The following is a 14,735-nucleotide window of genomic DNA, read 5'->3' as shown; positions in this document are numbered from 1 at the left end:
ATTTAGTGTTAATCTAACAAAAATTGCATTTCTTTCTAAATATTTATGTACATTGATAGATACATCCACTGTTGTTTCAACCATTAAGCCATTCCAGACTATACCATTTTTCTGCAACTTGAACATGTAGGTCCGGCACCGTCTTTTCAAGATTTCTCCACTCGTCGAAAATTTCTTCCTCGCAGATCACTCTCTGTAGCGACTTTAAGTTCGATAAAGCAGCCGGCGTTGGTAGATTCACGATCTGTGAACAGTCCCTCATGTCTATCTTTTCCAACCTTGTTAATCTACTGATTTCCCTAGGTAGACATTTCAAGTTTATGCATTGTGAGATATCGAGGTACTTCAACCAGACTAGCTCGCCAATGCCGGGAGGGAGCATCTTGAGTTCCGGACTAGCGTAGAGCCTAAGTATCTGAAGTTTCTTCAGCATACCTAAATCAGCAGGCAATTCGCATAATCGGTGGCAGTTGGTTATGCTCATACTTTGTAATGAATTCACCTTACAAATGCTCAAGGGCAGCCTAATCAGATCATCACAATGATCAATTAAGAGCTCCGATAGACTAGGGAAGATCTGGGGCAGGTTGAGCACCGATGGATCAAGGCTGTTGCTAACCTTGCAGAGAATCATTGATAGTTTCCGCAAGTTTCTCAATGGAACAGTTGCGTTGGATAATTGAGGAACCGTCACCTTTTCAAGCCATAAGCTCCGCAAATTCACCAGATTAGTAAAAACTGAAAAATTCTGAAGCGTTGCTTCAGATGTACCGTGGTTTATAATGGTCAATGCCCTAAGCTTGGGCATATTATCTATGAAAGGAGGCAAGAAGTATTCATCCGCCAAAAAATTGAGGATGAGTACTTCAGCCTTAGGGAACTCCATGGGGAACCAGTCCATCTCCCTCATTTCTCCTGTCAATTGATGAAAATTAAACATAATGCGCAATGACAGTGAAATGGAAAATTGTACACCCTAAAGAAATACTGATATTGGAAATCCGGAATCATAATACCTGTATGAACCGAAACAATCTGAGCATTGAATGGCTGATCTTTGTTTTTCTCCCATTCTCTTGGAAGTTCGGTATCTCTTCTAGGCATAAGTAACCGCTTCCGATCATTCACATCTCCCTGATTGCTTAGATGAATAGCAAGGTCTCTCAACACATCATGTTGAGTAGTACAAATTTCATAGTAACTGCAGAATGCATCCCCAGCCCTGTGAATACAATTCCGAAAACAAAAAAAAATTAGCAAATCTCAAGTATTCAAGAAACTAAAGCCACTTGAATTAACATACCGAGCATCTTTGAGCAGAGTGAGTTGGTTTTTCTCATAGAGCTCCGTAAGAATGGAAAAAGCTTCTTCCTCGTCAATGTTATGGATTTCAACCCACATATTTACAAGAGCGTCAAGAGGGATTTTCTTATCTTCAGGAAATGATCCCAAATCCAAGAAACATTCCCTGACCTTCTTCTTCAAGCACTCAACACTGATTGCCATTCGATCGTGCAATTTGCTTTCATGAGTTTCGCAGATCGGTTCACCTCGCGATAACCTTTTCCATGCATTTATCCAGTACATTTCAGGTTGGTCTTGCAAGGAAGCTCCAATGACTTTAAGTGCCAAAGGAAGCCCTTTACATTCATTAACAATCTATCAAATCCAAAATTTTCACAAACATCAGCAAGGTTAATAGCTAGCTTGATTATCCACTATTAAGTAATCAAATATTATTCCGTTAAATGCATCATTACCTGCTTGACCAAAGTCGCATTGCAGGTTGGAGGAATCGACCTATTTCCGAAAGCAGAGTGACAAAATAAGGACATAGACTCATCTTCCCTCAACAATTCAACTTCATAAACTTCATTAACAACTGTTTTTGGGAACCTGCATCTTGAAATTACCAGTGTTGTATATGTTGGGATCTTGAAAATTAGTTGTTCGAGTACAGGCAACGACCATACATCATCCAGAACAACTAGAGTTCCAGGTCCACTTCCCCAGTCAAACTGTAGCTTCCCTGGTGGAACAAAACTGTTATTAGAATGAGACATGGAATCGTTTCCAGTAATAAATCCCCATATATTTGCCCTCAGTTGCTCCAGATCCGATGATTGTGATACAGTTAGAAACAAAATCTTGTTGTTGAAATAACCTTGAAAAACAAAAATGGAAGCTGTTAATATTTACTTTCAGAATCGACCATTAACAGATAAAAGAAAGAAGCTGTTGGATCACTTACTTCGAACTTGATTATCTCTACAAATTTCATTTGCCAGAGTCGTCTTCCCAGATCCTCCAATACCCCAAATTCCAACAACGCTTAAATCATCTCCTTCAATCAACATCTTTTTCACCTTATTTTTCCCCAATTCCAAACCGATTCCACCAAAAGTTCCCAAATTAGAATCTTCTTCGACTTCCATTCCCTGTCGACCCGTTGTTCCCGGTCCAGCGTTCATCGCATCGAACCGCCGCTCCAACCGGCCGAACCGCTCCATCGTTTCGGACCTCAAGTGGTGCACGTCGGCTAACAAATGAGCCTGCATTGGCCCGCTAATGAACCTTTCAATTTGTTTCTCCAACTTCTCCATCTTCCTTACCAGCTGGAGGTTTTTGTAGACGTTCCACCGGCCGGAATCGAGGACTTTGCCGGCCAACTCGAGGCCTCCACGTAAAGTCTCGGAGAAGCGATTGAGTTGAGACTGACGGAAAGCGGTGAGTTCGACGCCGGAGTACTTGAGTTCTTCGATGATGGGAAGGAGTTCTTCGATGCTTGTGATAAGATTGTCCGCACTAGATTTGCAGAAGCACGATTTGCGTGAGATGGTGTTTAACTGTCGGAGAAGTTCCGTTACGATTTCTCCGGCTAAAAGGTCGTTAAACGGCATCGTGAGTTCGTTGGTTTAATCGGCGGGCAGCCGTTTCGTAGGACAGTGAGTAAATGTGTTAGATCCCAAATGGTTACCGTAAACTAAACAAAAAGAAACAAACTGCCTTCAAAAGTTCAAAAGGCTATAATTTATAGCATCTTTTTTTAAAATATTTTAAAGTTTTTAGTACATAAATTTATCATTTTTTTTTCAAGAACTTTCCCGCTTGTGTCGACAATTGAGTTATTTTTAAATATTAATTTTAGTTGGTCAAAATTTATATTTTTAGATTTTTTTATTATAATCTTGGAGAGGGATACATATATGATTATAAAATGGAGAGCGTAACGTACTGAAAAATAATATATATATGAGACATTATTTTGATATAATGAGTTTATTTACAGGATTTTTCGATTTTCCCTCTCTAATAATTATCTGCTTTTACTTTGGATTTTATAATCTATGAAATATATATAAATATATTTAAATTATTGTCTAAAAAGATGGTAACAGGCTAGGGAAATGATTAATAATAAATCGCAAATTCTTTATGTTACGTGTTTTGAATAATATATTTAAGATTTTGTATTTCACAGATGATTTATTTGTAGATATATATATTTTAGTTACACGCAACGCAAAGGCTAAAAGTAACCTAATGCTTGTGGTTCACTTGATGTTGCATACCTGGAAACCAAATCCGTGTTCAAAAGGCAAACCCATCTTAAGGTTACAAAGTATCCAAATTTATATCGTAAATTATTATAATATAATGTAAAAGAATAATATGAATATCATCCGCTTGTAAGTATAAATGTTAATGCTTTTGGTTTGACGTTAATTTATAAATTTAATTTTATTTTTAGTTTAGTTGATCAAGGGTCGTTTGGGAATTAATTATGGAACCATTTTTCACTTAAAAATCCGTTTAAAACGTAAAAGTAATCTCAAACACCTCATTTTCAACTAAAACAGTATGCTTAAAAAGTGATTATTGACTAAAAAAACTAAAAAAACGATATTTTTGCGTTTGAAACACTTACTCGTTTTGAGAAAATATTCCCAAACGAAAATATAAATTTAATCAGTACAATTATTAATTTAACATTTAAGAAATTATAGATCCTCACGCACTTAAGTTTGTTATAATTTTTATTTTTAAATTTGAGGAATACGATTAAAATATGTTAATTTATCAAGTTATTTTAGTAGTTAAAGGGATAATCGTTATATTTAGAGTTCTCAGATTCAAGCACCTCGTTTGTAAAGATGTTTAAACGCTCACTGTTGAATGATTGAAAGTCTTTCGAATATATATTATATTATAATAAAAAATTCATAAAACATAATTTATTATATAAGATAAAAAAGACGCATCGGTCGTTTTTGCGCAAAGTATTAGAAGCGTAGCTATGATTCTGATATCAACAACGGAATTGGTTTTTGTTTCACAATTGACTTATGATTTTGAGAAAGAAAACCAGTTTTTATTAGAGTTTTCCAAATTTTAAAAAATAAATTAGATAGTACCGATGCTTTTAAACTAACAAAATGCATGGTGAAAATGCAATTTAAGTAATCAAATACATTGTGAAGAATAATGCCGCTGATAAGCTGAGGATTTCTTGGGAATTGAAGAACCAACAGTCAAATACGCAAAGCTTGACTATGAAAGCGGATGACAACGATCGTTATCTCTAAAAAAAAAATTAAATTTTCATATACTTTGATATTTTTTCATTTTTAATTAAAAATTTGTTTTAAATTGTTAAAGTTTTATAAATTCATGATTCTTTAGAGTTTTAAAAAGCATGTAGGGCATCTGTGGGCGCGGAACTAAATTCCTCTAGAGAAGCAGGCATAGCGAGAAATAAAAAGCTCTTCGGACGTTTTTGGAGCTTATTGAAGAGGAGCAAAGGTGTCATGGTTGTCTCCTATATGGGGTCACGACCGAGTAGGTATGTCAAGGCCAATCATAAATAGAGCTCATTGGCAGGGTAGGATAAGTTTGTCATCTTTTCAATCATTTTATTGTTTTTAGGTAGGGAACATGAGTAAGGCAGCTGACCCCAGTCCGAGCATTTTAGCATCTACCCATAGTATTTTTTGTTATTTTGTTTTCGCACATATATAGGGGTAGACAGTCGGCAGAGTTTGAACTGCTCCACTGATAAAGGCATATGTCTTGTGAGCACCATCAAGGGCTACCCCTACGACCTAGTCGATGGTGTGAGTGAGTCTTCTGTAACCCGATGTAATTCCATTAATATATTTTTCCCTATGAGAAGTCTGAGGTCGATCGAGTGCATTAGCTATGCCCCACGGTCTCGACCCTTGGCTTGAAGGGCTTTGTTGTAGAGATGATATAATTTAATGTGTGCTTGTGTTTTGATCAGACATTCAAGATAAAGGCTGACTTTACAAGGAAAGTGTTCATTTTCAAGTACCACACATATTACAAGTATAACTAACCAGGTTAAGTCCATGAGACTTGGTATTAAAGCACAAATGTGCATGATCCTTTTTAATTAAAAAAATACAGTGGTGCTCATTATTGATTAATGTTTAGCAGGACAAAATTGTTGGATAAAGCACAAAGGTGTTGAGTCGTTTATCTATGCACGTAGGTGTCAGACTTTAGATTGAAGCACATATGCGCTCAATTCTTTTGAAAGCACAGAGGTTCCACATTTTAGATTATAGCACAGAGGTGCTCAATCATTTTAAACACAAAGGTGCTAGATCTTGGATTGCAACAAAGAGGTGCTCAATCCTCTTTTAAGCACATACGTTCGAGTATAAATTGAAGCACAGAGGTGCTTAATCACTAATTCAAGCATAGAGGTGCTATGAGTTTCGCACGGTGGTGATATTTGTGATGTAAACTTCAAGGTGTCGAAGAATAAGGAAAATGGTTTGTATGCATAATGGTGGGTCTACGAAGCCCCACAAAAATGTGGAGCACGAAGTCACGGTGCCTATCATACAAGATAAAAAAAATTGTGGATCGACGAAAAGTAGAGGAGATACTATTGGGATCATCGATATACCCTATGGCACAACAGAAAAATAATTCGACGATCTCATCAGTGGTCCATGTATGAAAATTTGAATCTGGAGGAAAGGATGTATAATTTACCTTGAGTTCTTGAAATAACAGCATATCGACAGTGTCATCATAATCAATTCGAATCTCAAGCCTCCAAAAAACCGTCTCGGCCTATACTCAGTTCACCTGATTGAGAGCAAATTTTCTTTTCTCAAAACTGTTTTGAGAAGTTTCGTCAAAGTGGTAGAATAGTTGCTAGACCATCATTTTCTTTTTATACGACAGTCACCTTAACCCTTAGGGTTTATTCCAAATTATTATTATTTTTATATACTAAAAGAATTATAATCATATTTATATTCTTTTAATATTTATTTAGTATATTTGGGATAATCAAAATTATATATATAATATATATATATATATATATTAACTTTAATTGTATACTTTTATTCATGCACAATAAAATTATACAACTCGTTTAATATTTGCTCATTTTAACCCTGGGGTGTGACCTTGTAGGTTCCTGTAACATTAGTAATAATTATTAGAACCATTCTAATATTACAAACTATGAGTGATATCTAGCAATGTATCATTGTCACCTAAGTTACAAGAAGTCATGATTCGACATAACCTCTTCGTGATTAACTCTTTTTATATATTATATCTTTTTTTCCTTTATATCTAGATTAGACACAAGTCCTGGAATATTCACACTTGTATAGTCCATCTAATGTTTCTTGATGTCTAGAGTAGATTATAATAAACGAACAACTTGTGATATCTAATATCAACTTGTTCGAGCATGGCCATCTATTTCTAGTCTCACTCAATCAAGTGGCCTGTGATATATATCCTATTATGTAGGAAGGACAAATCATATCTTGATAACTCATATCCCACTGCATATATCTCGATATGTTTAACATCTGTCCTTATAGTGTAACTAATTACTAAGCACATTTAACTGTGTCAAAACATACGACAATAGATGTTGAGATAGTAAGATCTAAAGTATGAGGATCATACATGTAGTCATCACCATGAGCATTATTGTGACCATCACATATTAATCCAAGACATATGCTAATAGCGGGTCAATCCAATATGTTGTTCTCTAACAACATACTCTTGTATCAATTTAGACTTCTCCAACAACTCATTGTCATCAATCAATCACATGTTGGCCTTGAACATATTATTATTGTCCATACCTATAATAATACTCGACCAATGATATTTTAATAATAATCGCATTATTATATGGATTTTATTATCTTTCAGTTTATTTAAGATACATAAATATGAATAAAAATAATAACGACAATGCCTTTATTCAATAAACAAGGTAAAAATTATATCAATACAATCATCTTATTATTGATCTTTTGGCATACTCTAACAGATAGAAAATACATTGGCAGTCCTTAGAGCTCATATGATCTCGGGTGATCGAATGAGTCAAGTTGAAACTACTCAAGAAGAATTAACTAAGACAATGAATATACCTAGGAATGAGGAAAGAGATGAAATAGGTCTTATACAACTTAGGTATGATGAGTTAAAGGCCCAAGTTAGTGTTCTTCAAGCAGTTGTAGCTAGTCTGACTGTAAATCCTAGTGAAATGAGTGTAAGGGCCAAGGTTCTCGATCCTCAACTCTTTGATGGGGAAGGGGATGCTAAATAGCTTGAGAATTTCTTATTTGATATATAGTAGTACTTTCGGGTAATGGAACGAAGTCTGAGGAAGAAGAGATGACGATAGCTTTGATATACTTGGCAGGTAACGCCAAGTTATGGTGGCGGTCCAAGTTCAATGATGGAGTGTACTCTATAAAGACTTGTGAGGACTTAAATAAGGAGTTGAAGACTTCCTTATACCCTGAGAATGTACACTACAATGCACGTTCAAATTTGAGAGAATTGTCCCATACAAGAACTATCAGAGTGTATGTGAGCGAATTTTCCACTTTGATGTTAAATATCAATGATATGTCAAAAAAGGATAAAATGTTCTATTTTCTTGAAAGAATCAAGTCGTGGGCTAGGCTTGAGTTACAGAGGAAGAATGTGCAAGATATGACAGTAGTTATAGGTGTTGTCGAATGTCTTAATGACTTCAATGATCATCTTGGGAAGTGTAAGATGCATTCTACAGGTGGAATTAATGTTCAGGGGAGTGGGAACAAGTTGTTTCGATGAGATAAGACGTTGGGTTGGGAGTTGGTAGGTGATTTCCTAGAAGATGCCCAACCCAAGATAGAGTTTCTGCTGGCTTTAGGACTACTAATAGATGAAATAGACTTCTGTCAAAGTGTTTTTTTTATAGTGGGCCTCATTGGGTTACAAAATGTCTACAGTGGCGTGTATTTAATGTTATGGTGGCATCATCAAAGGACAAGACAAACAAGAACCTACTCGTAGAACATAACAAGCTTGAGCTATCTAGGATGAGTTTTATTTGATTGTTAATTACGTTACAATCCCAATTAAATAGTTTAAAGAATGAGTCAAAGAGGGGGTGATATATGTAGATATCTTGGTAAATGGGAGAAACCTTTAAAACTCTTGTAGACATGAGGGCTACCAATACTTTTATCTCACTAGAGGAAGCCAAGAGATTTTGGTTGGTTGTTACCAAGAAGGTGGGACAAATGAAAGCGATCAACTCAGTTTCTTCGATAATTTGTGGTAGTGTAAAGAGGGTGAATATCAAGCTTGGATCATGGAATGAATGATGGACTTTACAATTTCTTACATGGATGATTTTGATGTGGTCTTAGGGCCCGATTTAATGATGAAAGCTCGAGTGATTCATGTTCCACATCTAGTTGTTTGATGTTCCTAGGGAGCATCCATGTATGGTGTCGACTACAATTCTTCCTAATCACAGAAAGAAGATGTTAGCGATTGAATTTAAGAAAGCGGTGAAGAAGGGAAATCCTCCATTTTTGGTCTTTCCAGTTTCAAACGAATGAGTCAACTTTGTAAGGATGTCTGAGAGTGTTAAAGAGGTGTCAAGTGACTTCATGGATGTAATTCCATATGATTTTCTGAATACGTTGTAACCTAGAAGGTCTATGGATCGTCAGATTGAGTTACTTTCAAGAACCAAACCCCCATATGAATTATCCTTATTATATGAGTCCCCTAAAATTGGATGAGTTAAAGAAGCACTTGGATGAATTACTTTAAGCAAGATTCATTCTACTTCAGAGTCACCTTTTAAGGTGTCAGTATTGTTTTAGAATAAAAACAAAGGGAGCTTGAGATTTTGTGTGGATTATAGGGCCTTGAACAAAGTGATTGTTTGGAATAAGTATCAAATTACTCTTATTGCATATATATTTGATCAACTAAGTAAAGCCAAGTACTTATCTAAGTTGGATATCAGATCTAGATATCATCAAGTGAGGATGGTCGAAAGGGGTGAATCAAAAATAGATTGCATAACTCGGTATGGTGAATTTGAACTTCTTGTTATGCCATCTAAACTAATCATTGCTCATGTCATTGTTTGTACTCTAATGAATCATGTGTTCTACGACTACCTGGATAAGTTCGTAGCCATCTATTTAGATGATATTATATTTTTAGTGCCTCTATGAAAAAATATCAGGAACATCTTCAATTAGGTTTGGAGAGACTACGTGAAAATCAGTTGTTCATGAAGAAGCAGAAATGTGTTTTTGTCCATATCCAGGTTAAGTTCTTAGAACATGTCATCAAACAAGTGCGTATTTGGATTGATAGAGAGAAAGTGAAGGACATCCAAGAGTGGCCAACGCCATAGAATATTAGTGAGCTTAGATCTTTTCTCGGCTTGGCCAATTATTATTGACGATTTGTAGAGGGTTATTCCTGCAAGGTGAAGTCGCCCACTGATTGGTTGAAGAAAGTTAAAGCGTGGGCCTTGTCAAATGAATGGTAGAAGGCCTTTAACGAGTTGAAAATGTGGTGATTATGTTAGAGTATGCCCAAAGATCAATCATGAGATGATTGTAATGATACTTTTATTTACCGATTTTTGAATAAAGGCATTGCCATTATTTATTTCAGTTATATTTTTGTGTCTCAAATAAACTGAAAGATAATAAAGTCCATAATATGATTGTTATTAAATATCCTTAGTCGAGTATTATTATAGGCATGGACAATAATAATACATTTTAGACTAACATGTTGTTGGTTGATAACAGTGAGTTGTCATTGACATAGAGATGTCAGAATCAATGCATGAATATGTTGTTAGAGAACGACATATTGGATTGACCCGCTCTGAGCATATATCTTGGATTATTATGTGACGGTCACAACATTGTTCATGGTTATAACTATATGTATGATACTCAGACTTGAGATCATTACTATCTCAGCATATATTGTTGTATGTTTTGGTACAGTTAAACATGCTTCGTAACTGGTTGCATTATAAAGGTTGATATTACACATATCATGATTTATGTAATGGGGTGTGAATAATCAAGATAGAATTTGTCCTTCCTGCATAATAGGAAATATATCACAGGTCGCTTGATTGAGTGAGACTAGAAATGCACGGCCATACTCAAATAAGTTGATATGAGATATCACAAATTATTTGTTCACTAGAGTCTACTCTAGATATCAAGAAATAATAGTTGGGTTATACAAGTGTGATTATTCCAAGACTTGTGCCTATTCTAGATATAAAGGAAAAAATGATATAATACATGAAAAGAGTTAGTCACGAAGATGTTATGTAGAATCATGACTTTCTGTAACTTATGTGAAAATGATATATTGCTAGATATCACTCATTGTTTGTAATATTAGAATAGTTCTAATAATTACTACTAATGTTACAAGAACCTACAGTGTCACACCCTAGGGTTGAAAAAAGCAATTTATAAATGAGTTCCACATGTATAATTTTATTGTACATGAACAAATCGTATAATTAATATTAATGCATATATATTAGATATATATACGTGTGTAATTTTACTTATACATGAAATTTTGAATTGAATTAAAAGAATATAATTAGGGTAATTATATTCATTTTATTATTTTCAGAATAAAATCCTAATGGTTAGGGTAACCCATTATAAAAAGGAAGAATTGGTCTAGCAACCGCACAATCCTTTTGGAATGAAATTTCTCAAACAATTTTGGGAAAATAAATTTCTCTCAACTGCTTTCAACCGGGTGAACTACGTAGAGGTCGAGACAATTTAGTGGAGGCTTAGGATTCAAATTGTTCGTGACTGCACATCAAATTGCTATTTTTCTAAAAACCTAAGGTGAATTTTGTATCTCTTCCTCCTGATTATGGTATTTCGTACTTGGATCGTTGGTGAAACCGTCAAATTAATTTTTTGCTGGGACATGGGGTACACTGATATTTCCAACATATTAGTGAACCAGTTATTACTTTATCAGATTTAGAAAAGCCTTTGTAAGTTGACATGGACACTTCATATTAAGCGATTGGAGGGGTACTTTTACACAATGGTAACCCCATGGAGTTTGAGAGTATGAAGCTTAATAAGGCTGAAGTGAAATATAATTCACCTAAGAATGAGCTCTTATAAATAGTTTGTTGTTTTAGGATTTAGAGACATTGCTTGTTAGGTTCTAGGTTCACAGTTAAGACGGGTAATACATCAATTAGTCACTTTTTAACTTAACCTAAGCTTATGACAAAGAAATCTAGATGATATGAGTTTTAAATGGAGTTTGATTTTAAATTTGAGCATAAGGTTGAGAAGAAAAGTCAGGTGGCTGATGCATTAAGTTGAAGGGCAGATCTTGTAGAACTCATATATTTGGCTTCCATATCTGCTAGTAGGGTTTCTAACGAAATTCGTTAGCTTATTGTAAATTATTTAAAGAATGATCCGCAAGTACACTCATATAAATGGTTGAGAATGGTTATTCGATGTGTTTCTAGGTTGAAAATCATCTATTGACGACAAATGAGATGTGGATGTTTATTCCTAAGCAAGGGAACTTCGACAGAAGTTACTAGGGGAATGTCATGACACCCCGTAAATTGGACATCCAGGTTGGAGGCACACTTTTGCTTTGCTGAGAAAGGGTATTATTGGCCTCAAATGTGAAATGATGTATGGATTACACTAAAACATGTCTTATCTATAACAAGATAATGTGGTTTAATAGAAGACAGTTGGGTTATTAGAATCGTTATCAGTACCCGCTCGACCCTGAAAGAGTATCTCCTTGTACTTTGTTACAAATTTACCTCTAGTAAGAGATTTTGGGTCCATACTAGTGGTGGTAGAATTGTTCTCAAAATATGCCACTTTTATCCCAAAACCTAAATATTGTTCTGTAGAGGAGACAAATCGGTTGGTATTTTAAACATGTGCTGAAATATTGGGGTATTCCAAGGAGCGTATTCAGTGATAGAAGTGGGCAATTCATCAGGAATTTTTGGAAGAGATTGTTCATATTGCTGGAAACCCAATTTAATTTCTCATTGAGTTACTATCCCCAAATAGATGGTCAAACAGAGCATTATAATGGGTTATTAGAAGAATATCTGAGGTACTTCATCAAGCTAATTAGAAAGACTGGCCTCATCTACTGGACGTTCCTCAACTATGTTTTAACTCTCAAAAGAGGTTTTCCACTATTAAGTCTCTTTAAACTTGTGACAGATTAACAACCTACACTTGTTCATACGATGGATGAGATTGGTTAAGGGAGGTGACCTCGTGCTTCTAATTTTTTGAGGGAGTTGAAGCAGAATAATTATATTGCCAAGGCATGCTTGGAGAAAGCATCGAAACATATGAAGAAATATGATAATAGTAATAGAATGGACATGCAGTTTCAAGTTGAGGATTTAGTATTTGTTAAGTTGATGCTAGATCAACTTAGATTTTGACAAAAGATGGATCATCGCTAGGTTCGCAAGTACGAATGACCTATCATGATTGTTACAAAGGCGGGAAATGCTTCTTATAAGATCGTCTCTCTTGCTTGGATGAAAGTGCACCTAACTTGAAGACATTCCATGGTGACTGTAGTGATGCCAATTGAAGTCAAACACATAGGGAGTTGATTTGTATACAACCATTTTTACAGTTTTATGTTGATGAGATTCTTGCTGATAGAGTGGTGATAGTAAAAAAAGCTAAGATTGAAGTATCTGGCCAAATGGACATACCTAGATCGTAAAGAATAGAGTTGGAAGAGAGAGTACGACATCGGGGTATTCAAGAAAAAGATCGAGGAGTTTTAAGCTGTGTGGTTGAATGAGGACATCATAAAATTAGGTGGGGAAAATGTCGTGACCATCTCTTATAAGGGGCCACAAATGGGTAGGTATGCTAAAACTAATTATGTATAGGGTTCATTGATAGGGTAGAATAAGTTTATCCTTTTTTTCAACCATTTTATTATTTTTAGGTAGGGAACTTGGATAAGGTAGATGTACCTAATTTGAGCGTTTTGCTGTCTACCCATAGCATTTCTATTATTTTAGTTTTTTTTATATATGTAGGGATGGACAATCGATAAAGTTTGGACTGCTCCATTAGTAAATGTGCGTGCCATCAAACAAGGGCGTACTCGTATGGATAAAGAGAAAGTGAGGGTCATCCAATAGTGGAAAACTCCATAGAATATCAGTGAGCATAGATCTTTTCTCGGCTTGGCCAATTATTATTGGTGATTTATGGAGGGATACTCCCATAGGGTGAAGTCGCTCACTGATTTGTTGAATAAAGGTAAGGTGTGGGCCTAGTTAAAGGAATGTTCAGAGGCCTTTAACGAGTTGAAAAAAGTGGTGATTAGTGAACTGGTTCTTGCATTACCAGATTTAAAAAGGCCTTTGAAAGTTGATACATACACTTCATATTAAGCGATTCAAGGGGTACTTTTATAGGATGTTCACCCCATGGCATTTGAGAGTAAGAAGCTTAAGGAGGCAAAAGTGAAATATAATTCACCTGGGAAAGAGCTCTTAGTAGTAATTCATTCTTTGAGGATTTGAATACACTACTTATTATGTTCCAGGTTAATAGTAAAGACGGATAATACTTCTGTTAGTCACTTTTTATCGCAACCTAATCTTACAACGAAGCAAGATAGATGGAAGGAGTTTTTAGTGGAGTTTGATTTTAACTTTGAGTATAAGGTTAAGAAGAAAAATCAGGTGGCTGATGCATTAAGTTAAAAGGCAGATCTTGTAGCACTCAGATGTTTAGCTCCCATATATGCTAGTAGGGTTTTTAACGAAATCTATTAGATTATTGTAAATTGTTCAAAGAATGGTACATAACTGCACTCATGGAATTGATTGAGAAAGGCCATTCATTCGAAGTGTTTTTCTGAGAATGGTTTGTTGATAAAAAAAGGGTCGCGAATGTTTATTCCTCGAGCAATGAAACTTCGATAGAAATTACTAAAGGAATGTCATGACACCCTGTGGGTTGGACATCCAGGTTGGAAGTGCACATTTGCTTTATTAATAAAGGGTATTATTGGCCCAAATGTGTTAAGATGTAATGAAATACACTAAGACATGTCTTATATATCAACAAGATAAGATGGATTAACAGAAGACAGTTGGGTTATTAGAATCATTACCAGTGCTTGCTCGACCTTGAGAGAGTATCTTCTTGGATTTTATTGCGAATTTGCCTCGAGTATGATAATTTAGGTCCATACTGGTGGTAGTAGACAAGTTCTTAAAGTATGTAACTTTTATCCCAACACCTAAATATTGTTTTGTAGAGGAGACAACTCAATTGGTATTTAAACATGTGGTGAAATATTAGGGTATT

At 35.2% G+C, this 14,735-nt stretch overlaps 1 protein-coding gene across 1 annotated transcript; it reads right to left on the bottom strand.

Moving 5' to 3' along the window:
- Window positions 1–54: 54 nt before the first annotated feature.
- On the bottom strand, window positions 55–3,011 carry LOC120126584 (probable disease resistance protein At5g04720). The gene is made up of 5 exons (XM_039144749.1): window positions 2,252–3,011; window positions 1,761–2,164; window positions 1,304–1,659; window positions 1,017–1,222; window positions 55–915 (listed from the first exon to the last, which is right to left on the bottom strand). The coding sequence occupies exons 1-5, from the start codon at window positions 2,898–2,900 to the stop codon at window positions 77–79; spliced, it is 2,454 nt and encodes an 817-aa protein (XP_039000680.1). The 5' UTR covers window positions 2,901–3,011; the 3' UTR covers window positions 55–76.
- Between the last annotated feature and the right edge of the window lie 11,724 nt (window positions 3,012–14,735).

The sequence above is a fragment of the Hibiscus syriacus genome, unplaced genomic scaffold, assembly GCF_006381635.1.
Source record: "Hibiscus syriacus cultivar Baekdansim isolate YM2019G1 unplaced genomic scaffold, ASM638163v2 tig00110458_pilon, whole genome shotgun sequence".
NCBI classification, from domain to species: domain Eukaryota; kingdom Viridiplantae; phylum Streptophyta; class Magnoliopsida; order Malvales; family Malvaceae; genus Hibiscus; species Hibiscus syriacus.
Note: the sequence above shows the minus strand (reverse complement) of the source record. Positions and strands in the feature narration are given on the sequence as shown.

Coding starts and splice junctions, on each gene's coding strand:
- LOC120126584 (XM_039144749.1), bottom strand. CDS start 2,900: ATGCCGTTTAACGACCTTTTAGCCGGAGAAATCGTAACGGAACTTCTC. Junction 1,223..1,303: donor ACTCTGCTCAAAGATGCTCG/GTATGTTAATTC, acceptor TTGTATTCACAG/GGCTGGGGATGCATTCTGCA. Junction 916..1,016: donor GATTGTTTCGGTTCATACAG/GTATTATGATTC, acceptor ATCAATTGACAG/GAGAAATGAGGGAGATGGAC.